General features: G+C 47.3%; 1 protein-coding gene across 3 annotated transcripts in view; it reads right to left on the bottom strand.

Moving 5' to 3' along the window:
- Window positions 1–420: 420 nt before the first annotated feature.
- The window catches only part of PIK3C2B (phosphatidylinositol-4-phosphate 3-kinase catalytic subunit type 2 beta), a 64,861-nt gene continuing 38,622 nt past the window's right edge, over window positions 421–26,659 (bottom strand). For all 3 annotated transcript variants that reach the window (XM_033092945.1, XM_033092946.1, XM_033092947.1), the window contains 21 exons: window positions 26,144–26,311; window positions 25,448–25,559; window positions 24,146–24,288; window positions 22,636–22,824; window positions 21,352–21,445; window positions 21,103–21,197; window positions 20,461–20,641; window positions 19,590–19,697; window positions 18,856–18,948; window positions 17,488–17,617; window positions 16,536–16,672; window positions 12,860–13,029; window positions 12,212–12,368; window positions 11,762–11,871; window positions 10,622–10,823; window positions 10,028–10,152; window positions 8,805–8,922; window positions 5,727–5,808; window positions 5,212–5,318; window positions 3,000–3,128; window positions 421–2,492 (listed from right to left, as the gene is read on the bottom strand). In XM_033092945.1, the coding sequence (XP_032948836.1) occupies window positions 2,304–2,492; window positions 3,000–3,128; window positions 5,212–5,318; window positions 5,727–5,808; window positions 8,805–8,922; window positions 10,028–10,152; window positions 10,622–10,823; window positions 11,762–11,871; window positions 12,212–12,368; window positions 12,860–13,029; window positions 16,536–16,672; window positions 17,488–17,617; window positions 18,856–18,948; window positions 19,590–19,697; window positions 20,461–20,641; window positions 21,103–21,197; window positions 21,352–21,445; window positions 22,636–22,824; window positions 24,146–24,288; window positions 25,448–25,559; window positions 26,144–26,311 (2,839 nt within the window). In that variant the 3' untranslated portion in view covers window positions 421–2,303. The remainder of the gene's footprint in view (window positions 2,493–2,999; window positions 3,129–5,211; window positions 5,319–5,726; window positions 5,809–8,804; window positions 8,923–10,027; window positions 10,153–10,621; window positions 10,824–11,761; window positions 11,872–12,211; window positions 12,369–12,859; window positions 13,030–16,535; window positions 16,673–17,487; window positions 17,618–18,855; window positions 18,949–19,589; window positions 19,698–20,460; window positions 20,642–21,102; window positions 21,198–21,351; window positions 21,446–22,635; window positions 22,825–24,145; window positions 24,289–25,447; window positions 25,560–26,143; window positions 26,312–26,659) is intronic.

Genomic DNA, 26,659 nt, shown 5'->3' with positions numbered 1-26,659 from the left:
GATTCTAAAGAAAAGAATAAGTGAATGAACTAATCAGAAACTGTGTGGGAGACAATGAGGAAAAACTGAGGGTTGCTAGATGGGCGGGGGGAGTGGGGGGTGGGGGGGAGGGTGAGGGGATTGGAGGGCAGTCGGTGACCACAGGATGGCCACGGGGTTTGAAAATTAATCTGGGGAACGTAATTTGGTGGTTACCAGAGCGTAAGGGGGTTGGGGGGTGGGGGATGAGGGTGAGGGGGATCAAATGTACGGTGATGGAAGGGGAGCTGACTCTGGGTGGTGAACACACAGTGTGATTTATGGATGATGTGATACAGAATTGCACAACTGAAATCTATGTAATTCTACTAACAATTGTCACCCCCAATAAATTAAAAAATAAAAAAAAAAAATAAAATAAAAAAAAAAAAAAATGACAGATTTGTTTTTCTCAAATGTCATTTATTAGAAAATACAATTCCAGAGAAAGTAGGAGATACAAGGACATCTGGGAAGTGGGTACAGTACACAGACCTCTTTAAACCAGGAGTATAGAGGGTCAAAATAAAATGAGCTACAGGCAAAAAGCCAGTAACGCATCTATGGTCCATTCATCTGGAGAAGTCTACTGCTGTGCCCCACTCCCCTCATACCTCCTTACAGCAGCCAGCTTTATCCTTGGCATTTTTAATTTAAAAGAAAAGTTTTAACTTCCTTGCTGCCCTGTGGCTTCAATGAATGGAGCTTCTTTCTCCAGTTATGGAATGAGTCAGCAAAAGGAGGAATTTCTGATCCTTGGAGCTGGAGAGGAAGCTGAGGAGGGACAATTCAGAGTATCGCCCACTAACTCTGTTACGCAATCACAGGGCACATCCAGCCAATTCTGGTTTAAAATGTTAATATCAAACTCCAAGTCTCTCCCTTTTCTCAAGGCAGACAACCTTTTGGAGTAAAGCACAGGAGTGAATTTCAAATCCATGTGGTAGAGAATGAAGAGTATTAAGAGATAAGAGACCCGATCTCTTCCTCCCAGCTCAGCTCCAGGGGAATCAATCACTGCTCCAATCCAGCCTCCTCGAGACCAAAGAAAACCCCTGGAAAAAATGAGTTTTGACAGGACCCCACACCCCTTTCCTTCAGTTAGGGCATCCTTTTGGTTTCGGGCTAAATAGGTTTATGGCCCCATAGGATGAGGGAAATTCTTATAAAAAATGTGACAGAAATGGAGTTTGGGAGAGAAGCAGCACAAAACGAGTAGTGGATATTGTGAAAAGCTTCCCAGGACTATGCAGCAGGTGGCCATGTTGGCATCTGCAGCCTGGAGGCTCTTCCCAGAGCCCAGATGCCCTTGGGTGAAATGAAATCTAAGAAGGGCCAAGGCAGCATTTTATCCCACCAGACAAAACAGTAAGGGAGAGACCTATGGGGGGTGCACCCCCGGTGTATTCACAGGGACAAATGGCCCCCAGAAGGGCAAGAGAATGGAGGGGTAGAAGACAGTATTCAGGGCGCGTCCTAGCAAAGTAGGGGAAGATGAAAGGAAAAACTTCCCCGGAAAGAGCATGGGTCCCTGAATACAGGTCCTTTGGCAGAACCCCATACGGAAGGCCCTTCCTTACATCACATAGGTATCACGTCGCTCTCCTTTGGAGGCAAAATCAGCAAGGCCCAGGAGCACAGGCCTCAATTCAGCACACAAAGCCCTTCCCATCCCTCCCTGACCTGCCCTTGGGGAGGAGGGGGGGCTCTAACTGAGGACCCACTGGGCCCCTCCCCAAATAAATTCCTATAGAGAGAAACACAAAAACAAAAAACAAACACAAACCTAGGGAAAAGTCCAATAAGAACCTTAATCATACAAAAAGTCCAAATAGTCTTCCTCTTTTGCCTTCTGAGGCATATGTAAGTCCCTTCTCATAAGGCTTCCTGTCCAGTTAGGACAACATTACTATTTCATTTTTTAAAAATAAAAATAAAGACATCCACCCACCTTGCCCCAAAATGCTACTTTCTACAGCCCACCCCACACACCCAAACCAGGCGTTGCTCCCTTGACACAAGGTAAACTTAAAACTTTGCTGCAACCTCACAGCCTCCACGGCTCTGCTCATCACAATCAACCTAAACCCAGTCTGCAGAGCGGGAGACGGCAGAGAGCCTCTTACTCTCCCTGCCTCCTATCATGGAGGCCCAATCCACCTGATCAGCAGGGAGGCCTGCCAAAGGCCCTGCCCTTTCCCAAGGAAAGGACACGTCAAGCAGGGAGAGTCCTCTCCCCCGGCTCCACCACCAGCCTGGGGTCCTAGGCCAGGGCTCCGCTGGGCTCATGAGGTCTCATGACTTCGAGATCCCAGTGCGAACCAGCCGGTCTTCTCCTGGGCCAGGTCGAGCTCGCGCAGGCGGATGTGCACCTCCCCGAGGAGGACGTTCTCCCAGAATCCTTGCTCGCTCAGCACACTAAGTTGTAGCTCCCGCTGCTGCAGGTCACCCTTGGGGATCCCATCATACACCAGCTGCAAACGCAGAGATTGGGAAGAGGGAAGTAGTAAGAGAGGGAACTCAAAGAATCCAGAGGGAACATGGAAGAGGGAGACGCTTCAGTCTGTGTTGGCTTGATCTGCTGAGGCTAAGACGACTTTATCTCCCCAACCAGAATCCAGGGCAATAGAGAAGGCACACAGAACCCAAGCGAAGCATTAAAGAACTTTGTTCTTTGCTCAGAGTTCAAGCAGGTGATGGGCTTTTTATTGGAGTCACTGCTTATTACCAGCAAAGCATCAGCGGACTCCTCTTCCCTATAGGACAGGGCCCAGGCTACACCCCAGCTGTGGAACCCCAACCCTGAAAGTCAGCAAACTTTCCATGTAAAAGACAGGAAACATGGCTTTCCGGGCCATCTTAATCTGCCATTCACAACAGGAGAGCTGCCACAGATGATATTTAAATGAATAGGTGTGGCCATGTTCCAATACAACTTTATTTACAAACCCCTGCCCTGTCCCAACACCTTCCCCACACACCATCTCATTGTAGGTTGGGTTGCAGGTTTTCCGGGCCACTTTGGTTTTCTTTTTAGTGGTTTTCTGAGGGTCAGGAAGGAGGTAAATTTTCACATAGGGGTCGGGGTCATTCCCATCCTGGAGCAGTTGCTACAAAGGGAATGAAAAACAAAAAAAGATGAAGATTCTTATATCTGTCTTTGTATCACGATTCCTGAGATCACACCCTGATCCAGACTCTTATCTCACAAACCTGGCTTCTGGTAATGCATAGTAATTTATCTGGCTGTCTCCCAGATCACTCCATTCTGAGAGAAATATCTACCATGATAATGTTAGGTAATGTTAGGTAAAATATCAACTGGATTACCTATTATATCCAATCTGTACGTTTTATATAAATGCTCAGGGCACGCCATACTTGGTCTGTTTTGAATGAACCATGATGTCCCCAGATATCTCCCTGCCTTGCCCAGTGTCTTTTGTCTATTTTGTTATTTGATCCAAGTAACCCACCAAGAGATGGAGAAATGAGTCAGAGAGATTAAAAATTAAGTTGCTTGCTCAAAGTCAGCCAATTAGTGACTCACCCAGTTTGACTTTTAAATCTTAAGTTAGAGCTTGTCATGCCTGTGGACTCCAAAAGAAAGATTCATTTGATGTGAACCCCAAGAAAGAATTTTTCTGCTTAGTGAGATGGACTCTTCATGGTCAACCACGGGCCTAAATTTTATGAATAACAAGAGCCTAGTGGCCATTTGCTGACAGGGGCTTCTTACATACTCTGTATACCAGGAAGAACCTCAGACTGAACTCAGCTTCCCACACACACTATGCCCTGCTGGTTTCTGCTGGCTGAGTCAACTACTATAAGGGAGTTCCTGATTTTGTCTTTTTGACCAATGGATTAAGACCTACCCTATCCAATCAGAACTGCTCCTTAATGACCAATCAGAACTGAATTTGGAAACCTCATTTGCCTAAAACTGGGAACTTGGAAAGAAACTTTCTCTATAAAAGATGGCGTCCCATTTGTCTCAGTAGAGCACAATTTAGATTGCAACCTGAATCTGTGTCTCCCGAGCAGTTCTTTTTGTTCAAATAAATGCTTTTTAAATCTTTATTACAGTCTAAAATTAATTTTGGTTTACATGCCTCTGCTCAAAACCATCCAATGGTTCCCATCTCACTCAAGATAAAAAGCCAGTCCTGACTGTGGGTCCCAGGCTCTAGTCAGCTGTGCTCTCTCCAACTTTATCATCCCCTACTCTCCCCTTTGTTCCAAAGGCTTCAGCCACAAGGCCCCATTACAGTTCCACATGCAACTCAGGCAGGCTCCCCAGCTTTTGAATTTAACTGCTCCCTCTGCCGGGAACAGATCTTCAGATATATATGCATGGCTCCCTCCAATACCTGTTTATTAATGAGGGCTTCCCTGACCTATGCAAAATTGCCACTACCCATATTCCATGCCTCTATTCCTTCTCTGCTTCATTTCTCACCAGAGCACTTGCCATATATTTGTCTGTCAGACTCTTCCTACTGGAATATAAGCTCCCTGAGGGCAAGGATTTTGTTTTGTTTACCCTGTACCCAGAGCTAATGTAGCAATGCCTGGCTCATAGTAGGTACCTGATGAATATCTGTTGAATGAACGAATGAATGGTGTAGTAAGAGTGCAACCCAGGTTTCTCTGATTCCAAAGCTCATGCTTCTTCTGCCATATACCAATGCCCCAGCCTACAAAAGTCCAGCACACTGCAGGTATTCAATAAAAGTTCCCTTCCCCTTCCACTCACAATGACCTTAGAATCACACCAAAAATGTTAGTAATTATATACTGCATGGATTATGCTCAAATAACTAGGTAATAAGCCCCTTGGGCCTCTTCCTTATTATAATAACCATAATTACCATAACAATAATGCCAGGCACTATGTTAGGTGCTCTACATGCGCTATCTCATTTAATACCCATGACAACCCTATGATGTAGATGCTAGCATTATCTTCATTTAATGAGGCTCATGGTAATTAGGCTACTTGCCAAAGACCACAGGTGGTAAGAAGCGGTGTCTAGTACTGCTTGGTCATACCCTAGGTCTGGCATAGTAGCAGGCCCATTGGTGAGGACTCAGTAACTTTGTGGTTACTCTCACGAGATGGAGGTAGAGGTCTGACCAGTCAGAAAAGTACCAGAATATGAACTACATGAGGACTGTGCATGCACTTACCAAGCCCCGAATATGCATCACCATGATGAAGAGTTTATTGTTTTTGTAGGAGATGGACAGCTTCACCTCCCCTCCCACCTTCCCAACAGGCCGCGCCCATGTGCCGTCTGTAGGGACAAAGGAAAGCAAGAAAGGTCATGAAGCCAGCGCTGTCCCCATCTGGTACCAGGCAGATGTTTGTTTGCCTCTGACTCCCCCGTCCCCCAACAGTATCTGTTAGGTTCCTGATACCCATGAAGGGTTGGACAGGGGACATCTGCAAACATGATATAGAGTTAGGTTGGGATGGGTCTATCCAATTTGTGTAATCACCAACAGAATATCCAGTCCCTGGGGAAGCTGTGCAAGTAGCTATGGACCCCGCAGTCTGAGTGGGAAACCAGATTCTCTAGCCAATAAGAAAAGGATCAGAGACAAGTCAAGAAAAGAGAACTGGGAAGAGGTAGGGGCAGGAGAAATTAACCTTGGGAATGGTTCAGAGGATTGGCAGAAATGTCACAGAGAAGGCACCGTACCTGAAGACTTGGAGGCCAGGCTGGTGCCTGCAGCTTTCTCATCCCGTGGCAGAGGGTGGAAGAAGGTATACACCAAATCACACTGGAATGGGAGCAGAAAATAGGATCATTCTTCAATAGGCAATGGCTCAATTAAAAAAAAAGGAAAGAGACTGTTCCAGAGTAAAATACTTCAGAAATGTAACAATCAAATGTAATATGCAGTTCTTGTTTGGATCATGGTTCAAACAAACCAACTGTAAAAAGAATTTGGGGGATGAGAGGAAATTTTTGAATATGGGCTATGTATTGGATGATATAATGATACTGTAGTTATGTAAGAATATGTCCTTATTTTTTAGAAATGCATAGTGAGTATTTAGGGGTAGAATGTTATGATATCTGTGATTTACTTTAAAATACTTCATACAAAAATACATGAAGCAAATATGGCAAAATATTAACTGTTTAGGTGACAGATATATATAAGCACTCATACTGTTTCTCTATTTTTCTGTATGTTTGAAATTTCTCATAATAAAGTCCTTTTTAAAAAGAAAAAAACAAAACTATGTCATTTCAGGTCAAAAGCAGTCTCTTCTTTTCTACCACCCCTCCCCCCACACACAGCCCCTTAGCAAAGAAATGCCTGAGCCAGCCTTGGACAAACATCGTGAATCCTACTCTGTAGACTGTTTCCTAAGTAACTAGGGAAAACAAAAACCCAAACTAAAATGTATGAATATACCCACTGAAGCATTAACAGTAGGGGGAAAAATGGACATAATCTAAATATCTTTCAAGAAGTGAATAGTTAAGGAGACTATGGATGCATTAATTTGGTACAGATATTTAAAGCTATGCTTACTATAAATGCTAAGTGAAAAAAACAGAGTATTGAATTATATTTAAGCTATAACCCCTATAAAACTGTAAATCACATTTGCATATGGACAAATAGGAAGGAAATATGGAAATGGAGCTAAATGATCTGTTCAGGTGATGGGACTCCTGGCTACTATTTTGTTTCTATGCCCATTATAATACCAAATTATACTACCATTTGTTTTAAAAAAAAAATCCAGGTGGTGTTAAGAAAAAGAAACAGCAGGACAACAAACCAAGAGTCAAGTACATTTTCAGCCCCTCCCAGGAATGTGACCTTAAACTAGTCTGGAATTTCCTGGTCAACACTAGTGAGGTAATCTGCCAGGTAAGACCCCTGTGGCCCTTCCCGGGAAGAAGGTGCCCTTACCTGAAACAATCAATGTTTGCTTTTTTTGCTAATGACTTCCATGTCCCGCCCAGTTTCTGCCTAGAAAAACCTTCCACTCTGTACAATTTCTCAAAATACCTCTCTACTTACTAGATGGGATGCTGCCCGATCCTTGAATTTACTTGGTTGAATTTTTGTTTGTTAACAGTGGATATGTAACCTAACCAACACATGTAGCCTAGCAGGTAACCTAGCATGAATTAATCTTGTACTGGTGTAGAATTAACCCCTATTCATTCGCAGAATGTGAAAGCATTCACGATACTCTACAAGAGCAAGAAAAGATTTTTTTGAAAGTCAGGCAGAGAGAGAGTTCTGCTGGGAACTAGCAAAAAGAGTTTTGCCAGGGCAGTCTGATAGAGAGAGCTGCTGAGACAGGAGTAAGAGAAATACTAGCAGAAGGAGTTTGCCAGGGCAGAGTCTGCTGAAGACAGCTGCACCAGTTTTCTGTTTAGCTCAAGTTTTATGTTTTCCTAAGCAGGATTGAGGGTGCTTGTCAGCTTGCAGGGAGACTGCCATTACAATTGTTTTCTCCTGGGAACTGTCCTGTTCCCATCTATGATGGATGTCAGCTTGCAGGGGGCTGCTTTTGCGATTGGGAACTGTTCTGTTCCCACCTATGATGGATGTAAGGTGCTTGTCAGCTTGCAGGTGCAGTGCTAGCCAGGCAATTCAAAGCCCAGCGGTTAATTTTTAAGCTTGGTCCTGCTAACAGACAGGCTCACTCCTGTTAACTCTTTGCCTGTCCCATCCTGCCAGCTCACAAGCCCACTCCTGTTAACTCTTTACTTGTCTCATCAAATCTTTGTTTAGAGTTTATAACTTTGCCTCGATTAACCTGTAACCCCACTTAGATCACTCTAAAATTTGTAAGGTTTGTGTAATGCTGTCTTGTAATTTGCTAAGTTTCACAGAAAGACCAAGACTTGATCAGATGTTTAGCTATACCTATACTACCCTTCACACTGATGACCGCTAGAATTGTTTCTCAGGAACAAGCCCAAGATGTTTTGCAGGACCAGGGGGGTGAACGAGCTGAAACTGCCTGAGACCTGCTACAGCAGCCTGAAGGGACCATCCAGTGACCTCCTCCTCCTGAACTTTCCTCATTATAATACTAAAATCTCCACCTAGGTGCAGAGATTTTCTCCCATTTTTGAACATGGGATGTAGGTATAACCATGTTCCCTGACTGCACATACACTACAATGTCCCCGCCTATAGATGCAATGACAAAATCTATCTTGATATTCATGCATGATTTCCCCTAAAAAAGATGGACTGGATGCTTTGTTTGGGGACACACTGCTCTGGGAATGATCCCGGTGTGTACTTGCTTGATGGCTCCCAGTAAAGTTCTTTCTCATAAAATCATCTCCGAGTTGTCTTTTAGCCGGCAACTACTGAGCATTGGACCCAGTTCAGTCTAGTAACAGATACACTCAACCTACTCAAAAAAACTCCTTTTCCTCAGGAACTCGTTCATTCCTCAGGTTCCAGATCAGAACCAAGCCCTCTGGAATGGCATCTGACACCTACCTGCATGCCCGCTGCATTCTTTTCACTGCGTTTCTATGCCTGACCCCTGAGGCTGAGCCACAACCTGGGCTCCTCCACCTCCCCCACCTCCTCTGCAGAGTCAGTTTGCAGGTGGCTGCTATAGCCATTGGGAATTGTTCTGTTCCCACCTATGATGGATGTAAGGTACTTGTCAGAAGAGCCCAGTGCCCTCCCTGATTGCCTGCGGGCTCCCCCTTCTGCAGCATCCCTCATACCCCACAGCAGTGCCTAGAACCACCAGGACCAGAGGACAGCTCACCCACCTCGGCCACCTCTGGGATGGCATGGATCAAGCGCCAGATGTAGCCATTTAACTCCTCTCTCCGCCGCTCAGCCCCTGCATCTCCCCTAGGGCGGCCAATCATGAAGCGACTGGGGAAGCTAGGGAGGCAGATGGGCCATGATGGGGAAGATAGGGAAAGAAACTTAAGAGGCACCAGGGTTTTGTCACATTTCATTTGCATTTTCAGTCACCTGACCCACATTTCTCACCGGCCTCCCTTCCCAGGGACCACTCCCAAATGCTCCATTCCTCCCACAGCTCCCCAGGTCTGTGCAAAGGAAACACCTGGACAGTTCCAAGGACCCCAGATAAGAAAACCAAATTGTTGGGGAGAGTCCTGAGTCCCCAGAAGTGCTTCTGGGGCTTTAGAGGCCCCAGTTTTCTCCATCAAGGTAAAAATTGTTTGAGAAATCGTGTTTTTTTTTAATTGTGGTGAAATACACTTAACAAAATTGACCATCTTAACAATTTTTAAGTGTACAGTTCAGTTTCATTAAGCACATTCACATTGTTGTGCAGCCATCGCTCCTGCCTATCTCCAGAACTCTCTTCATCTGCAGAACTGAAAGTCTGTACCCATTAGACATTAAACAACTCCCTCTTTCCCCCCGCCCCCCAGACCCTGGAAACCACCATTTTACTTTTTGTCTGTATGAATTTTGCTACTCTAAGTACTTAATATAAGAGGAGTATCATACAGTATTTGTCTTGTTTGTGACTGGCTTTTTTCCCTTAGCTTAATGTCCTCAAGTTTCAGCCATATGACAGGCTATCCTTCCTTTTTAAGGTTGTATGTATGTATACGTGCATGTATACACTACCTTTTGTTTATCTATTTGAAAAACATTTTTACTCTTTAAAAGAAACTTTGAAACATCTTTTAGTAAATGTTTCATACATTTAGTAAATGTATGTTTAGTGAAACATACATTTAGTAAATACCCTGCTTTTAGACCCAGTTTGCTTTGCTTCTGGCAGGTGGGCCCAGCTTATTTTCAAGGCTGGAGTGAAACTTCTTGAGCGCGTCAGGAGAGCTTGGCCAGCAGGGGCAGCACTTGTTATCAAACGCATTACCATGCCAAGAAAACCAAGGACCTACTATTGATCTTTAAAAGAATAGTTTCTCACTCCTGCAATCCTGTCCACTCCCCATCCATTCTCCCTCCCCAGTATCCTTCTCCAGAGAGCAAAGAGGGCAACTACCTGGGCAAGAGGGAAGAAGGGAAGAGCAGTCGCAGCTTATTGTGTAACTCCTGGAATTCCTCAAACGTCCGCTGGATATAAGTGGCCTCGTGAGCATTCTCTCGCATCACCTTTACCACATAAATCTGCAAAGGTTCAAGTCTTAGAGAATACCTGCCAAGCCCTCCGCACCCAATGAAGGAAGTAGGTAAGAAAACTGAAGAGTGTGTGTGTGTGTGTGTGTGTGTGTGTGTGTGTGTGTGTGTATGTGTGATGTATGTGTGGGTGGTAGGGGGATACACTTTCCAGAAGGAAGAGGGCAAAAGTATCTCCAATGGAGAGGCAGATGATATGCATATATATTTATGCAGGAATCCAAAGCAAAGATTTCCTGCACATGTTTCACAAGACCCTTGACTCAGAGTAACCATCCAATTCAGCTCCCTGATTCCAGGCAGGCCACTTGGGCAAGGGAGAGGGAAGTGGTCTGTGACTCTTCCCAACACAGAATACTCAGTCCACTCCAGTGCCCACTGTGTGGATGTGAAGAAACAGAACCCAGTAAGCTGGGAGCACTGAGGAGCAAGAGAGGGTCAGATTGGAGAAGATGCTTACGTAGGCCTTGTTGGGATGGAAGACCTTCTCCTGGCGGCAGACAAAGACATCACTAAGGCGGCCAGAGCGCTGGAGAGTGTATGTGCGGGGGGCAAAGGAAAGGGTCAACCGGTCATCTGAGCCCGTGAACTTCATCTGAGCCAGGTTATGGATGAAAAAATTGAGCTTTGTGGCTACACTGCCCAGGCTGGACTCAATCAACCTGTTGGTACAAGAGGATGAAAACAGAAGGATGTCACCATAGACCAAGTCCCCACTTTTTTGCTAAGTTTCACAGAAAGACCAAGACTTTGGTCTGGACAGACTATCTCAAGGAATATCCCCTGACACCTGAGACTAACACTTAGCTCAGATCAAATAATATTCCCTGTGTAATATCCTCACAGGGCACATGATTAGCACATAATTATCCACATGCAATTTATTCATGTGAAGCTGGGCGTCCTATCTCTACTTGCCGCCCTCCTAAGCCAAGACAGTTCAACCTGGGTAGGAAGGAATTAGGGACTCCACCTAGGGTCACCATGTAAACATCTGAATATTGTCAAACTGAATTTGAAAGTTCAGTAGCAAGCAACTTCACCAAGCGCCTTTCAATCTATAGATTTCAGTTCAAAAGGAACAGTTCTGTGATAGACCAACAGAAAAAATGTAGCTCACTAAGTTCCAAAAGGAGTGTAGAATAACAAGGAGACATCGTCTACACAGAGAAAACTATAGACACCTCCCTGCTTTCATAAACGTTTTAGTGTGCCTAAAAACATCAAGTACGGGAAAATGGAACTGTGGAATTTATGTCTTGATAAGGGGGAAGGAAGGTTCTGATCCAGAGAACTAAAAGATATTAAAAACCGTATTTACCCCATAAACAAAGTCTTTGACCAAGACCTGGTGAGAATGCAAATAAGAACAGATTACAATACCACTATAAACAAAGAGCAGATGGAAACTGAGTCTGAGAGAAGCAAAGTGATTTACCTAAGTCAGAGGCAAAGTTGGGGCAGTAGACCCACTTTGTCACCTCTCGGCCGTGCCACCTGAGCTAACCATTTCCCACTTCCCTAGCCCTCTCCTCCCCAGCAGGCAGCCTGGAAATTAAATACTCAGTTTGGGCAGCACGTTTTATGCGCAGTATGTTACCTCGTAAAGTAGGTGGTGGCATTGGCCTCTGTGTCCTGAGGCCTCAGCGCGTCATACACATACTTGAGGTCCTCCAGGTCTGAAAGCTCAGGGATCCCACAGGACAACATCTAGGAGAGCAAAGGAGGAGAGAGGGCAACTGTAACAACCAGGATGTCTTGCTTTTTCCCCACCATCAGGCAAGCTTTTCTACAACTATGCTCCCTAACCTTCCTAGAGGGTGGTGACAGATGCTGTGGGCAGTGGCTGGAGGGCCACAGGAATGGAGGGGCTGGAACAGGAAGCCACACACCTGCACAGACACCACTGTCCCCAGGATTCTAGACCCTGCCTTTATCTAGAGCTCAGAGAAGTAGGTCTCCAGGAATCCTTGGAAACAAGACAGGGGAGTCTTAAAGATGGTGCCAGATGATAAGAAGGAAGGGTTCAGAAGGGGATGGAGCTTCTCACCAGGCCCAGAAGGTTGAGGAAGAGGTGGGTGTGCTTGCGAATGAGGTTGTAGGCTTGGCAGCAAAGGTCAACAAAATCATGGAAGCGGCTAGAAGGCTTGTCACCCCCGTTGATGACATACGCCATGTCCGAGGTGAAGACAAAGGGGGCACGGTCCCTGGGCCAAGGGGAACACATAGGCAGACAGTCAATACCTTGCAGGCTGTCTCATAGGACGATGATTCCCCTCACCTTTCATCACCTGTGTGGACCTGGATAAATGGGGCTCTCTCTTTTTTGTTTTTCTTTTCCTATCTTAATCCTAAAAGGTCCCCAGAGATATCCCTCATTGGTTCCTTGTCTATGAGCTAGCAAGACTTTTTCCTGGGTATGCAATTGTATTGCCTTTACTGTGGTTTGGGCTCATTTCCCTTTGTTCAGTCCTCAGCAGGGGGAGAAAAGCTGGTCCCTGCTTTCTTCTGCAAGGCCCTGCAAGTTTGATCTCTTAATCAGTCTTCTCTTCTCCAAAGCTGCTCAGCCCAGGGACCATGCTCTGAAGTGCAGCCCCTTCCATTATGGGCTTGTATCCCAGCTCTGAACCACTTCTGCTGACCACCCCCTGCCCTACACAAATATGCTGGCTTCAGGAGACCACTTAGGACCACTTACCGCCTGATATTGCCAAACATCTGGGCGTGGCCCAGGAAGCGGCCAAAATCTATGTGGAACATGTGGCCAGTCGTCTTCAGCATGATGTTGTCATTGTGTCGGTCACAGATGCCTAAGACGTAAGTGGCCACACAGCAGCCAGCACAGGAATAGATGAAGTTCTCCACGGCCTGGGAGGACGGAAAGCAGAAGGTAAAAGAGGACACAAAGCTGGCTTAAAAGGACTCCAAGGGCCACAGCCAGACTGAATTCCACCAGCTCTGACCTCTCTCACGAGTCCCAACAACACCTCACATCTGCCTCTTCAGCCTTCATCACGTACTAATGTACACACTGATGCACACAGAAAAGGTTCTTATATCTTATGGAGTATGACAAGATGGAAGGCTTCCACAAATATCTCCACCACGTTATCTGAAATTCATCTTTCTCTTCTCTGTACCTTTCTGTCTCCCAGGGAGCATGGTTGGAAAGACAAACCATCCAGAGCCCAGACTTGACCAGCCCAGGATGAAGAGGCGTTAATAGACAGGAAGACTGACATGTACAACTTTCCCAACTGGCTGTGACGGCCTTAACTCAAGCACACACTGAGGCAGTCGACTTCAGGGTCCCTTCCTGACCTTGTTCAGAGTTCTTCCATCCTTCTCCCTGACCCAAATACAACTCCCACCCCCAGTGTTCTTAGTAATGGCTAAATACTAACCTCATTAAAGTCACTTCTCTCTGAAGAAGAGCTGCGGCAGCTTAACACTTCTATGGGTATTTTACACTTGAAAATCAGACATCTCTAGTTGGATGTCTTAATGTGTTAGAGATATTTTTCATTTTAAAGCAGGAGGGGAAGAGGGAAGAGATTGGATACACCTTATTTTATCTGGTCAATGCCTATCCCCTTATCTGTCTTTCCAGGAAGTAAAAATACATGGAATAAGCAAATGGACACCTTTCACCCTCTAAATCCTCTTTGTGAGGTTTATAGAATTCCCAAGAATTCAAGAAAGGCTCATCAACAGAGGGCAACAATTGTTACAGCCAATCAGGAATGTAGGAAGTTGGGAAAGGAAGAAAGCTTCCCGGATAGAGAACGTGTGTCCTCCCTACCTCCCTCTGCAAATTTCTACCCATCCTTCATGTACCTTTCTGGAGTCCCACACCTTTCCCAGACCTCCTCAGCTCACACTGACTCCTCCCTCACGGAGCCCCCACAGCCCCACAGCCCCACTGCCACCACCATTTAGTCAGGGCTTAGTCTTTTCACTCCCCCAGGGGCTAGGGATCTCATCTCCCAGCAGCTTCCTGTCTGTTTCACATGGCCTGTTTCAAAACTAGCTACACACAGCAACCTCCCACATACTTGTCGAATTAAACCAGATGACTAATCCATAATAGGAAACTAAGAATAGAAAGTTTACAAAAAAGTTACAGAATACACCTTCTGAAAGAAAGACTATTTCTATGCAAGGGAAATATATGAATGAAAGGAAACCACTCAATAAGGAGTAGAGCACATCAACTGCATCTTGACCTTCACCTCCAACAACTTGCCTTCCTGTCACAGATATTCTTTCTACCTGAAATGCATCCTATTTTGACTCACAAACAGCTGTGTGGCTATGGGCAAATCACTAAAGTCCCATCACCTAAGTTACGCAGGGTGTTAGCTGCTTACTGGCAGGAAGACTCACCAAACAAGGGGAGCTCTCCTGATGTAAGGGGTTTCACTTGTAAGATAGGGGGAACTCTCTTTTGCTGAGTAAGTGGCCAAGAGCCAAATGTCTCTAGTTCTTTCATACTGGAAGTCATCATAAGACACTACCAACGTTATTTTAGCAGGAAGGCCAGAAGGTCTGAGAAGCTAGCTTTGAAACACTTGATATTAAACGTTAAGATACAGAGTTAGTTTTCTGTGTGTGTATTCTTGTTGTACCTACTTCTGTCATATTTATTATGACTTTTGATTACATTGGAGTAGCCTTAGTTCCAGCACAGTGCATGGTGGCTGTTTAATACTTGAAAAACACATGTTAGTAGATACCGAGGGAGAAAAGAATCCCTATTACTCCTCTCCAGGGTAGAGGACCTTGAAATTTGCAACACAGAAGGGGTGGGTTTTGGGGGATGGGGAAGGGATCACTATCCTCTAAAAGTATTGAGGACATGCAAGTAGCCCCCTAAGCTAGAGCACCAATTATCATAAAATGGGGAGGTGTGGGGGGTGAGGCTGGGGCGGGTAGGCAGGGCTGGATTACAAAAGGCTTTGTGTTCAGGGCTATGGATATTGGACTGTTAGGACATAGGGAGCCTTTGAAGAACTTAGAGCAAAGGAGTAGCATAAGCAGGTTTGCACTTTATTAAAAAACAAACAAACAAACCTCGGAAATCAAGTAGAGAATAGCAGTGAAAGGAGGAGAGGCATGCCAGTGGTTCAGGGAACTGACAGCAAAGAGTTGAAAGAAATGGAAAGAAAAGGACGGGATTGAGGGTTATTTGGGCTTGGTACAGGACAGGGGGAGCAGAGGCAGCATCAGGACACCCACGGCTCTGGCTTGGGTGCGAGTCATACCATTTACTGAGAGAAAACACACAAAAAGCAGGTTTCAAAAGCAGGAGAGACAGAAAGCTGGGTTTTGCCTATACTGAGTTAAGGTTTGGGTAAAACACAAGCGAGATGTCCACTAAGCAGGTGGTGACAGAGTGTACAGCTCGAGGAAGGGAAGAGGGAAGGGCTTGGAAAGGCATCAGTATATGGGTGGTAGTTAAAGTAAAAAGTGATAATAAGCTGGCACAAGAAGAATACAAAGAGAGTATAGCAGGTCAGGAATTAAACCCTGAGGAACATCAATGTTTAAGGCCATTTAAGGTTATCTAATTATATGTTCACTAAACAACATTATAATTTATCCATGTAGGTATTCCCTCAGGAATAAAGTTCATTGATCAATATAAATTATCATTTGGATCCCCTTGGAAGTTAAATTATATAAATTAGCATTCTGTCTTATAGTCAGTCTCTTATGAGTTTGGTTATTGTGACTTGTTCCCTCCCCTAAACTTAATTAACCAGAGACTAGAGCCATGAAACTGTGGACCAACCATGAACCACAGCAGTCCACCAAGGCCCTACCATCCAGTAAAGCTGCACCTGAGAAACAGGTCAGCCTTCTTTTCTATCATCTCCATCTCCTAACCTAACATTAATCCTGGCTTCTAGTTACAGCTTTGTCACAAAAAAGCTCCATAACTAAGAACAACTAAGTGAAATCTTAATTTACATATATGAAAGGAGAAGTTGGATTAAAATGATCTCTAAAGTCTCTTCCAACTAACTTTTGTTCTACAAAATACTATGGAACCCCTCGGAGGGCACAGGAGAACTGAACAGGATCCTTGATTAGGAGAAATGCAGGTAGGTTCTCAAAAGTTGGCCCCTCTCCTCCAAAATTCAATCTGCCAGGGGAACTCAATGAAGGTTTCCCAGTTGGATACAAGGGATTTTCTGTCAGTTTACCAAGTCATTTGACCCACCCTAGACATCTGGAGACACCAGTCAGCCAAGAAAGAGTGTTTCTCCCCAGCACAGCTGAGCTGTCTCCTCTGAGCATGTGCAGGCCTCATGGTAACACAGCAATGGGCCACAGTCAGGCACACACCCGCCCTCAACCCCCAGTCCTACCTTCTCGTACTCATCCTCCCCAGGGTTGTGTTTCTGCAGCCAGTCGGCCAGGGGACGGTCCTTGAAGGAGCCTGTCACCCCATGTTCCACCTGGATCTTGCGCAGGGTCTCAGCATTTGGGATCATCTCCACCATCCCTGCGAGGGAGGCACTGGTCATTCTCCAAGGCACAGGGAAGGGACTGTTGGGAGAGGACTACAAGCACTTTGCTGGATGCTTCTCTGTCAATTCCGCTCTAGGGCATTTGGACCAATCCTGATAATAAGGGGAGCGAGTAATGGTAGAAAGGACGTCATTCCCTACGTCTCACATTCCACAGTGATTCTGGTCTCTCCTATTCATTCATAGCTGCTGCTCCTCTTTTGCTTTTAACTTTTACTCTGGGAATTTTCAAATACATATAAGAATAAGGAAACGGATCATGAACTCACACATAACCACTGCCCAGTTTCAAAAATTATCAACACTTTGCTAATCCTGTTTAATCTATTTCACTCACCCAACACTGCTTTTCCCTCCTGGCTGGAGTATTTTAAAGCAAATCCCAGACATGTCATTTCACTCATAAATATTTCAAGTACAACTAACAAGGACATAACCACCATGTCATTATCACATCCAAAAAATTAACAATCATTCTTTAATCTCATGTCATCCAACCCAGTCCATATTTACCTATTCCCCACTTGCCTCAAAATATATCTTTTTACAATTGGTTTGGTTGAATCAGAATCTAAAGTCCACAGAGTACGTTTCGTTGTTCTGTTTTATTTAATAAGTCTCTCTCTCCCGCCTTCTTTTTTATGCCACTCCATAGCTTCTAATAAAATCATCTTACCCATTCCATGTTTCTGGAGAAGCGCACAGTTTATATTGGGAATGGGCAAAAGGACAAGAAGCAAAGGGCATCCCGACCCCCCGCCCCTCACATCCCCACCCACTGCCAACTGACCTCTCCCCCTGCCAGTGGAGAAGCAGCGGAAAATCACCATGCGCATGTCCAGCCCCTCCTGGACCCAGATCTTACTCATGATGCGAATCATCTGCAGGGTGAGCATGTCCTGGCGAAGGTCGTCCCCACACTGGAGGGAGGAAGAGAAGACCAGAACCATCTCCATCGCCTCTCCGGCTCCCGGGTCCTCCCAGATCTCCCAGGAGGATCTGAACTACAGTGACAGGGAGGGACTGCCCGGTTCTCCACCTCCGGCCTGCCCACTCAGCTGACACGAGGTCAAACCACCAGAGATGGGCCATGCGGTGTTCTGGCTCTTCCCCAAACCTACATCCTCATCAGAACTGCAGTCAGGTTCCCCTCCTTCATGCAGCCCTCCTGACCATTAAGCCCTTTGAAAACTTGAATGTTTATGCCTTGGATTCAGAACTTACATATAGCAAATATATATAAAAAATAAGTTACAGGGGCGGCCAGATGGCTCAGTTGGTTAGAGCGCGAGCTCTGAATAACAGGGTTGCCGGTTCAATTCCCACATGGGCCGGTGAGCTGCGCCCTCTACAACTAGATTGAATAAAACGAGCTGCTGCAGAGCTTTCAGAGGGGCGGCCGGATGGCTCAGTTGGTTAGAGCATGAGCTCTCAACAACAAGGTTACCGGTTCAATTCCCACATGGGATGGTGGGCTGCGCCCCCTGCAACTAAAGATTGAAAACGGCGACTGCACTTGGAGCTGAGCTGCGCCCTCCACAACTAGATTGAAGGACAACTACTTAGAGCTGATGGGCCCTGGAGAAACACATTGTTCCCCTATATTCCCCAATAAAAATGTATTAAAAAAAAAAGTCAGAGCTATATTAAACTTTATTAATAAATAAATAAATAAGTTACTAAACCATGTATTTGCATTTCATCTCTCCCACTGGATTACATGTCCTGAGACTATCATTCACTTCTCAGAAGCATGGGTGTAACCAGTTAGAGGACCTTATGGTTCAACTAGTCCAACGTGCACCTGACATATTAATTGCCTCTTTGACATCACTGTCAGTCATTCAGCCCCTGCTTGAATACCCTCAGGAACACACGGATCACCGCCTTACCCATCCCACCGTTGGGGTAGCCCTGCCTCCTAGAAAGCGCTTCTGTACATTGAACTGCCAGTCGTCCCCCTACACATCCCAACCTCCGGAGCCATGCAGAAATTAGCCTATTTCCTTTTTCATGGGCTGGTCTTTCATATATTAAAATATCAGCATGGAATAGCAGGAAGAGAACTGGCCTGGGCCTGTTTCTGCCACCCTACAGTTCCCTCCTCCCCTTCTTCCCACCACCTCCATCCCACCAGTCTTGAGGGAAGTGTCCTCACCTTGAAGATGACTCGGACGTTCTCACCCAGCGGATCCACATTCTGGAAGGAGAGCTTGAGGGGGACTGCATTGGAATTGAAGTAGGAACAGTCCTGTCATATTAGAGAGGGTGGTGATGAGGGTCAGGGTGATCCACACCCACGAAGGAAAATGGCCTGTCGGCCTTGGGTCAAGCTGCTGTGCATCCACCTGCTCATGGTTTCTTCTAGATTTTCTCAGGAGCCTTATTCCTTTTTTCCCTCCCTATTGCCATCACCCTGTTCAGTTTGTTATGACCTCAGCTCTAGCATGTGACCTCTCATCTCTTAAGTTCATTCTGCATACAACTTACTAGTTGCGTGATTTCTGGTAAGTCATGTGTCCTATACCTCAGTTTACTCCTCTTTGAAATGGGGCTTCCAACAGTAGTGACTTCATAAGAGTCATGAGGATGGAATGCAATAAGCAGCACAAAGCACTCAGAATGGTGCCGGGCACAGACAGTGCGCATAAATAATAGACAACAGCTTCCCCAGCCCGGCTTCAACCCAACCTCATCAAGACACACTCATCCAGCCCCGACCCAGTTCCCCCACCCTGCACAGCTGTTGGGCAAAAGTCCCTATACGTTAGGGTTGGGGAGAGGCCCAAATATGCCTTTCATTCTCATCTCTCTCAGTAACCAAGTCAGCGAGGACCTCGCCTCCACTGAGCCCTCCCCACTCCAAGAGGCCCAAACCCACTGGTCACTCACCCTGGGCACAATGCCCTTAACCAGCAGACTGGGGCTGAGCGGCAGGCGGCAGGAGCCATTGAGGGCAAAGAACTGTTTCACCTCCTCCAGGCCTGTGCGGAGGATCCCCTGAGAGGAACAGGAGAAGGGGTGAGGTAAGAGGCCTATAAGCTCCACTCAGAACCAGGTCTCTCCCCAAGGTGGACGCCCAGCAGTGGTTGGTATATAACCAACGCCCTGTGAAGTGTGGACAACCTCTAGGAGACTACGAAAAAAGAAGACCATCCCTCCCATACCCCAGCCTGGGGCAGTGCACGGGCAGAAAGTCCAACACCTCAAGAGGCTAAGTGATGACAGAACAGCTTACAGAGGCTCCAGTGAGCCGAGGGCAGGCTGCATGTCACAGGGGAGAAGCTGCTCAGGCTGTGTCCAAGAAAAGCCAACAATCTGGACTTTACAATCCCTCAGTTTTTAAATGTTAGCAACCAGGCACACTGCTGGTCTAATACAGGTCCTTTGTGCAAATAGATAAAGGTGTCCTCTGGGTGGCAGCGGCCCTGAGCCACGACTCACAGCATAGTGGACAAAGTCTGGCTGGATTTCAGCCCTCACTCACCCCCTCTGGCTGGGTGATCTTGTATAGTGAACAATTACACAACTGTGCTTAGCCTTTGAGGAAAAAAGTTAAATAAAATGTTAATACTTTGCCAAACCTAACACATCCATGGGCTGTATTCAGCTTGTGGCCTATAGGTTAGAGAGTCATCTTCTTCCAGCTCCTAAATCAGAGATAGTCAAGTGCCATCCTGCTGGTCAGGCTGCCTAAGAAGTTAATGACTGACTATAGAAGCCTGGGACCAGAAATGGGTAGAGGCAGCCTCTCCCCACTTACCTGCCGTGCAGACGGAGCGGCCTCCCGGACCTGCTGTGCCAGCTTGGCTAGGGTGTTGACAAGCCAGCACTGCCGGTTAAACTCCTCTCTCAGCCCCTTGCCACAACAACACAACAAGGCTGCCAGCAGATACTGGTAGCGAATGCTAAACTGGGAGTCCTTGAGGCCATCCTTCAGCAACCTGCAGGGCAAAGAGAGTGGGGAGTCAGGGCACTCAAGGGATCACAAGCAAGGGTGTGAGTGTGGGGAGGGGTCAGATTTAGCACCAACCCCGGAGAACCCACCCCAAACTTGGGAGGGAAAATAGACTTTGTATACACAGCTTATACAGAGGTGTTCATTCGTTTCCCAGAATGTGTCCACCATGCCTTTAAGTAGAGCTCAAAGCCGCTCAGCACGTTTCTCCTTTCTTTCTCCCGTGTGTGGATGAGGTGGGGGGCGGGGGGCCAGGGAAGATCCTCACTATGCTACACAGGGGTGGACTAAGACCCCCTAAATATTAAGGGGCTGGCCCAAGGCCACATGGTAAGTCAGCAACAATGGTGGAACCCAGACAGCTCAGCTCCCCACCCTGCTCGCCTAGGGATCAAACATGCCCAAGTAAAGGACACATGTCTCCCCACTTTCTGCACACAGTTTTACCAGAAGAAGTAGTGAGTCACTCTCAAGTCAGAGACCGCTCGTTTTAGGAGGAAGCGCACCAAGGGGCTGTCCAGGTAGCACTCGTACTTTAGGGCCTGTTTAAGAGAGATGGACGATGAGGCGGTATTGATCGCATGTAATCTATACCAACCACTAATCCTGCTCTGGGTTCTCAGAGGCAGAATGCAGACTGACATGGGGGCCCGGGGATGGGATCGTCAGAACTGGAGAGCAGGCCAGTCCACTGACCTGCACGAGCTGGGGTAGGTAGTCAAGCAACTCAGCATCTGACAGCGAGCCGATCCACTGCACAGCCATATGCCGCACCTCCTGGTCCGGGAAGCTGCACAACAGAGCCCAGTGCCCGATCAGCCACCTGCACACTTAACGGCACCCGAGGGAGCCAGCACCCTCACACCTGGGTTTCAGAGGCAGGGGTGGAGAAAAGGCAATGTCCCGCATACTGCCAAAGCTACTAGAAGAATCCTTAGCACCTTCTCTGGATAGCAAACTCGAGAATGACCCTGCCTCCTGGTCAGAGCTGGCCTCCTGGTCAGAGCTGGCCTCAGGCCGTGAAAGAATAGGAGGGTGGACATGTTCATTCCTTGTATGATTTAAAGAAAATGGAATAAAGTCCTCGATCCCACTCCCAAAGATCTCTTCTTTGATTCCCACTGGGCCAGAAAGTGCCATCGTCAAACAGCCCTTATGAGGGTTAAAAAGCATTATTGTGTCTTGGTACAATCCTTTAATGCAAATCTTGCTGGGCGAATTAACAGAGGGTCATGAAATTTTATATAAGCCTATACACCTTGGCAGAATTAGTTTAGCACAGCAAAACATTTGCTCGAAAAGTCCTGAAGGCAAGACACATGGATCAGATACATTTTAATTCCTGAAAAGGTGAGAAAGAAGCTGAAAATACTGGGTACTGCCTGGGAAAAGCAGCCCAGGGTCTCAGACTGGGAGCCCTGTGCTTCCAGAAAACCCTTCAGAGGAAAGAGAGGACTGTTAAAATAGACTAAGTTTTGGGTTACACAGGTGTATGTACTTGTCAAAACTCAGCAATTATGCAAGTAAGGCTGAGGCATTTCCTTCCAAAAAAGGTAAAAAATGTAAAATTTTGCCTCGAAAGAATAAAAAAACATAAACAAACATTGAGCTCTAGTCCATGACATTCATGCTAAAGTACTTAGTAGGGAGTTATGATGTCTGCAATTTACACTGAAATGCATACAAAAGTCAGATGGACTGCTGGATGAATAGATGGATACACGACAAAGCAAATGGAGCAAATGCTAATGGTTAGGATCCAGGATATTCACTGTAAAATTTTCTATTTTGTTGTATGTTTGAGAAATATTGAGGGAAATGAGACAAATATAAAGCGAAAAAGGAGAAGTGAAAAAGCCCTGAATTTCCAGGCGTATTTTCCCACTTTCCCCAAGGGCTGGCTCAGGTCAGTGACGGTTAGTGCCAAGCCTTGGCTTCTGGAAGGACATCTGGCCAGGAAAGGTGGGTGTTATAACTCACGTGGCATGCAGAAGTCCCAGGGCATCCTGGTGGTTCATGTGGGTCCACTGCTTCAGGAGAGCATAGATGTCGGGCAGGCAAGCCCACTCCCAGCTGGGGGCACTGGCGAGCACCAAGGGGAGTGAGCTCACCTCTGAGTGGCAATAATATCGCTTCTCCCACAAGCGCTTCTTGTCAGCATCAGTGAGCCTGAGGGTGGGATAGGGTGGGGTGGGGTGGGTGGGGGTTAGGGAGAGGTGAGAGACAGCAGAGTCAGCCAATGGGTAGGGTACGTACTCTCCAAGAGAACACTACACACTCTCCAACTCAGTGGTTCCCCCGCTTTGCAGCACATTACCTGAGAAGCTTTGTAAAATTCTTATGCCCAGGAGACACCCCATACCAATTAAGTCATAATGTCTGGGGAAGCAACATTGGTATTTTTAAAAGTTGCCTAGGTGATTGCAATGTGTGAAGGGAACCAGGGCCCAAATCTCATCTTTGATGCTGACTCTGGGACATCTCAGACTGAGGCAGAATGCAGGGACAAAGGCGCCAAATTTGCTCCCTGTCCTGAGGATGCCCTGAGGGCACTACTCCCAAGTAGAGAGCCACCAGAGGGCAGTGGTCCCCACATGGTTGGTCTGGGCAGCTGAGGCCTCCTGGGCCTTCCAAGGGCCAGCTGGAGGTTTTATAGGACCTACAGATAATTAGGCCTTGCCTGAGATCAGGTGTCTAATGGGAGGCGGGAGCTGGGGGCTAATGAAGCCAGGGATCAGCAGAGGAGTGGGGGCAGGGGAGGTGTGCAGTCACTCAGCTACTGTGGCCATGCTGAGTGGGACATGAGGGATAGACATGAGCCCTGCCTCTCTTGGTTCCCTCCACCCACATGCACAGGGTCCTGCAGAAGCCAGAAAGGTACACAGAGAAAGCAGGCAGGGGGGATCCCAGATCCCACCAGCACCTCCTGCTCTGCGTTCCTCACCCCTCTTCTCCAATCCTGGGGAGAGAAGCAGCCCCAAGGATGAGATCAGCTTGGACTCACTAACCCCTGAGAGCTACCAGCTTGCCTTGACACCTGATCCTTTTTGGAAAGTGACAGGGCTAGAGAAATGCAAAGGCTGTTTGGGTGTGGAAGGGCATGAGGTGGGGGTAGGGTGGTGCAGTCAGCAGCCAACTGCCCCAATAGACAGCAAGTAGTAGATAGCTTATCTGGGGTGTGGGGCAAAGCTCTGGTCCTCTGGGCAAGCTGAGTCTAGGCCAAGTCCCTAGCATGGGGATGGGCATTCCTAGACCTAATTTCCTGACCCTGACAGCTCCAGTTGGCCTAGTGTCAGCTCATGAGAAAAGGCCTGGGGGCTGCCCTCAACAGAGCCCTTCCTGCCCAGGTGGCAATGCCCATGTCATCCCACCTCTACTCTCAAAGCAGGAGGACAAGGATCTGGAGCTGGGGGCAGCCAGAGGTCACACAGGAGGTGGGAGACTCCGAGGGGCCTGAGCCACATGGGTAGGGGGGTCGAGGGGGCCTCACCAGTACAGGGACTCCTTCTGCATGATGCTTTTAAGCACGTGTTGGTCTTCCTCTCGGAGGCTGCCAAACTCATAGCAGGGGCTGAACTTGTCTCCAGAGGGACTGGTGAACTTGATGTCGAAGGCAGAGGTGGGGAAGTCAATCTGGGGGACAGCATCAGAGAAGCAAGCAAAGAAAACAGGCAGGTGAGTGGGGGTTGCCACCTACTTGGGTCTCCAGTTTCTTTCTCAAACGCCAGCATTCCTGCCTTCCTCCCTCCTCCCCTTCTTCCACGTATAACAGGGTTACAAAATAACCCTGTTAAACTTGGTGCTCTCTAACGTCACTTCCAGCAAAATAAGAGAAGGAAACAGAGAGAAATAAAAATAGGCAAGTGAGGAGATGCATCCAGGTGAAGGGACAAGGCCCAGGCCAGAACTCTGAACAGAAGCGTCACCAGGCTGAGCCACTGGAAGCTTCCAAGCCGAGGTTGGGGAGCCTTCAGTGTGGTCCTGGAGGGCACTGCTGCCTGATAGGGGTCAGACCACACCAGGTGAGGGCCTTAGCAACTCCAAGGCCTGCGACCCTGGGTCCCCTGCTCTAAGCTTCCAGACGTTCATCCTCCTAAAATGGATATAGGAGTTGAGTGAGCCAGTTCTTAGAAAGAATTATATGTTTCCTCATTCAACAAATGTTTACTGAACCCTAATACATACCAATCATTGTTCTGTGGTCTGTGCATAGAGTAGTAAATAAGACAGACAAAAATACGTGTCTCTTGGAACTTTCATTCTATCTCATTCTATATCCACTTTGACATTCCATGTTCCATACCAAGCATCTCATGCCCACAGAAAGGGGAGCCAGAAACTGGTAACCAGACCTTGATCCTGACGAGCTCCTCCTCCTTTCCCCATGAGCGGGTCCACCCACTAGAGCACTGAGTGACTGGCTTCGGGGAGGGCTTCACCTTGGCCCCCAACAAGGCATGGCTCAGATTTTATTAGACTTAGTAATATGAGGATTCAATAATAAGGTACTCTGAGGAGTTGAACCATGGATGGCGAGGGTTTTGGACCCTGCCTTCAAGATCCTTGAAATCAAAGTTAACTCCAGATGATGGGACACAGATTCCACAGAACTCACCCTTGAGCTCCAAGTCTAACAACATTCACCCAGTTGCTTCAGTCACATCATCATCCCATGCCCACATTCCAGCACTTTCTCCTCCATCCCAGCACAACCTCTAGGGAAAACTTGGAGCTGAGTCTGGTGTGGTCCTGATGGGTGGCTGGGAGACAGGGACTGAGGCTGAGCTCTCACCTGCAGGATGACACTGTCCGGCTGGTGGAAATTAGGTACACTCCAACGGGCACTGGAATTTTCCTGTGTTGCTGGCCATAAGCCCAGAAGCTTCCGGCCACAGGTTAGGACTCTAAGGAGGATAGAAGGTGGGATGAGCCAACAAGTCCAGTGGCTAAGGACAAGGTTTCCTCCCTGCTTCCCCATCCAAACATCTGCCCTTCTGCCTAATGCCATCACCCATATCCTCTCTCTCAGTCTCCCCCTAAACTAACTAAACTATTGCCTTTTTCTTCTTCCAAGTCCTGGATAAGCGCCCCCTTCCAGGAAGTATTTCTGAGCCAACCACAGCCTGGTCTGGATGACCTGGTGGCAGGGATGCCTTCCTGAGGTAGAGACTAGACTCGATGACCTCTAATATCCCTCCAGTGACAAGCTCAGATGACATGTTACCTGGGCAGTGCATTTCCATGCCCCTCCCCAATAGTTCTGTGCCACCAGTCCAGCCCAGTAGCTACTGGTTACGTCAATTGTCCTAGTCACTAGTCCTGTGCTTTGGTCTCCTCCACCAGGGCTGCGACCCTCTGGACTCTGCTGGTGAGCGCCTCATGGCCAACCCTCCTGAGGGGTAGTGGCCAGTCGAGCAGCCAGGCCCTTCTTTCTATCCCCATCCTTCTTTTCCAAGGCCAAGAAGCTGCTGTCCTGGGGATCACATACTGCCTGAAGTTGAAGAGAGGGGTAGTGACCCAGCCCAGGGCTTCAGGCACCCGGCGCTGCTTATTGGCCTCTGAGGAGCTCCCGGGTGGGGGGATGGGCAGAGCATAGAGAGTGGCACACAGCAGCGTCTCCCGAGGCAGCCGGTTCACCTGCACTGGGAAGCAGATCCTAGGGAGAACAGAAAACCACATCAGGAGGTGCCACCCCTGGAGCTTCAAGGGAGAAGTGGCCCAGGAAGTCAAGCTAAGGCTGAGAAGTTGGTCTCTCTCTCAGGATACTGGACATGCTCCCTGGGGAGGTCTTTCTACAGAAGCAGGACAGTCCCAAACTATAGGTTAAACTTCCGTTGGATGTTCCTAGAAGCCCAGTACAGTGTCTTTGCAGCCACTCAATGGAGTGAGGCAAACAGTCCATGATTTGGGGGCTGCCTATGGTGACCAGACAGAACTCGCTTAGCCAGAGCCATCTCAGAGTTCAGGTGACTACATGTCCCATACTGTAAACCAACCTCCTCCT

This window comes from Rhinolophus ferrumequinum, chromosome 22 (genome assembly GCF_004115265.2).
Source record: "Rhinolophus ferrumequinum isolate MPI-CBG mRhiFer1 chromosome 22, mRhiFer1_v1.p, whole genome shotgun sequence".
Taxonomy (NCBI): domain Eukaryota; kingdom Metazoa; phylum Chordata; class Mammalia; order Chiroptera; family Rhinolophidae; genus Rhinolophus; species Rhinolophus ferrumequinum.
This window is presented reverse-complemented; position numbering and strand designations above follow the sequence as displayed.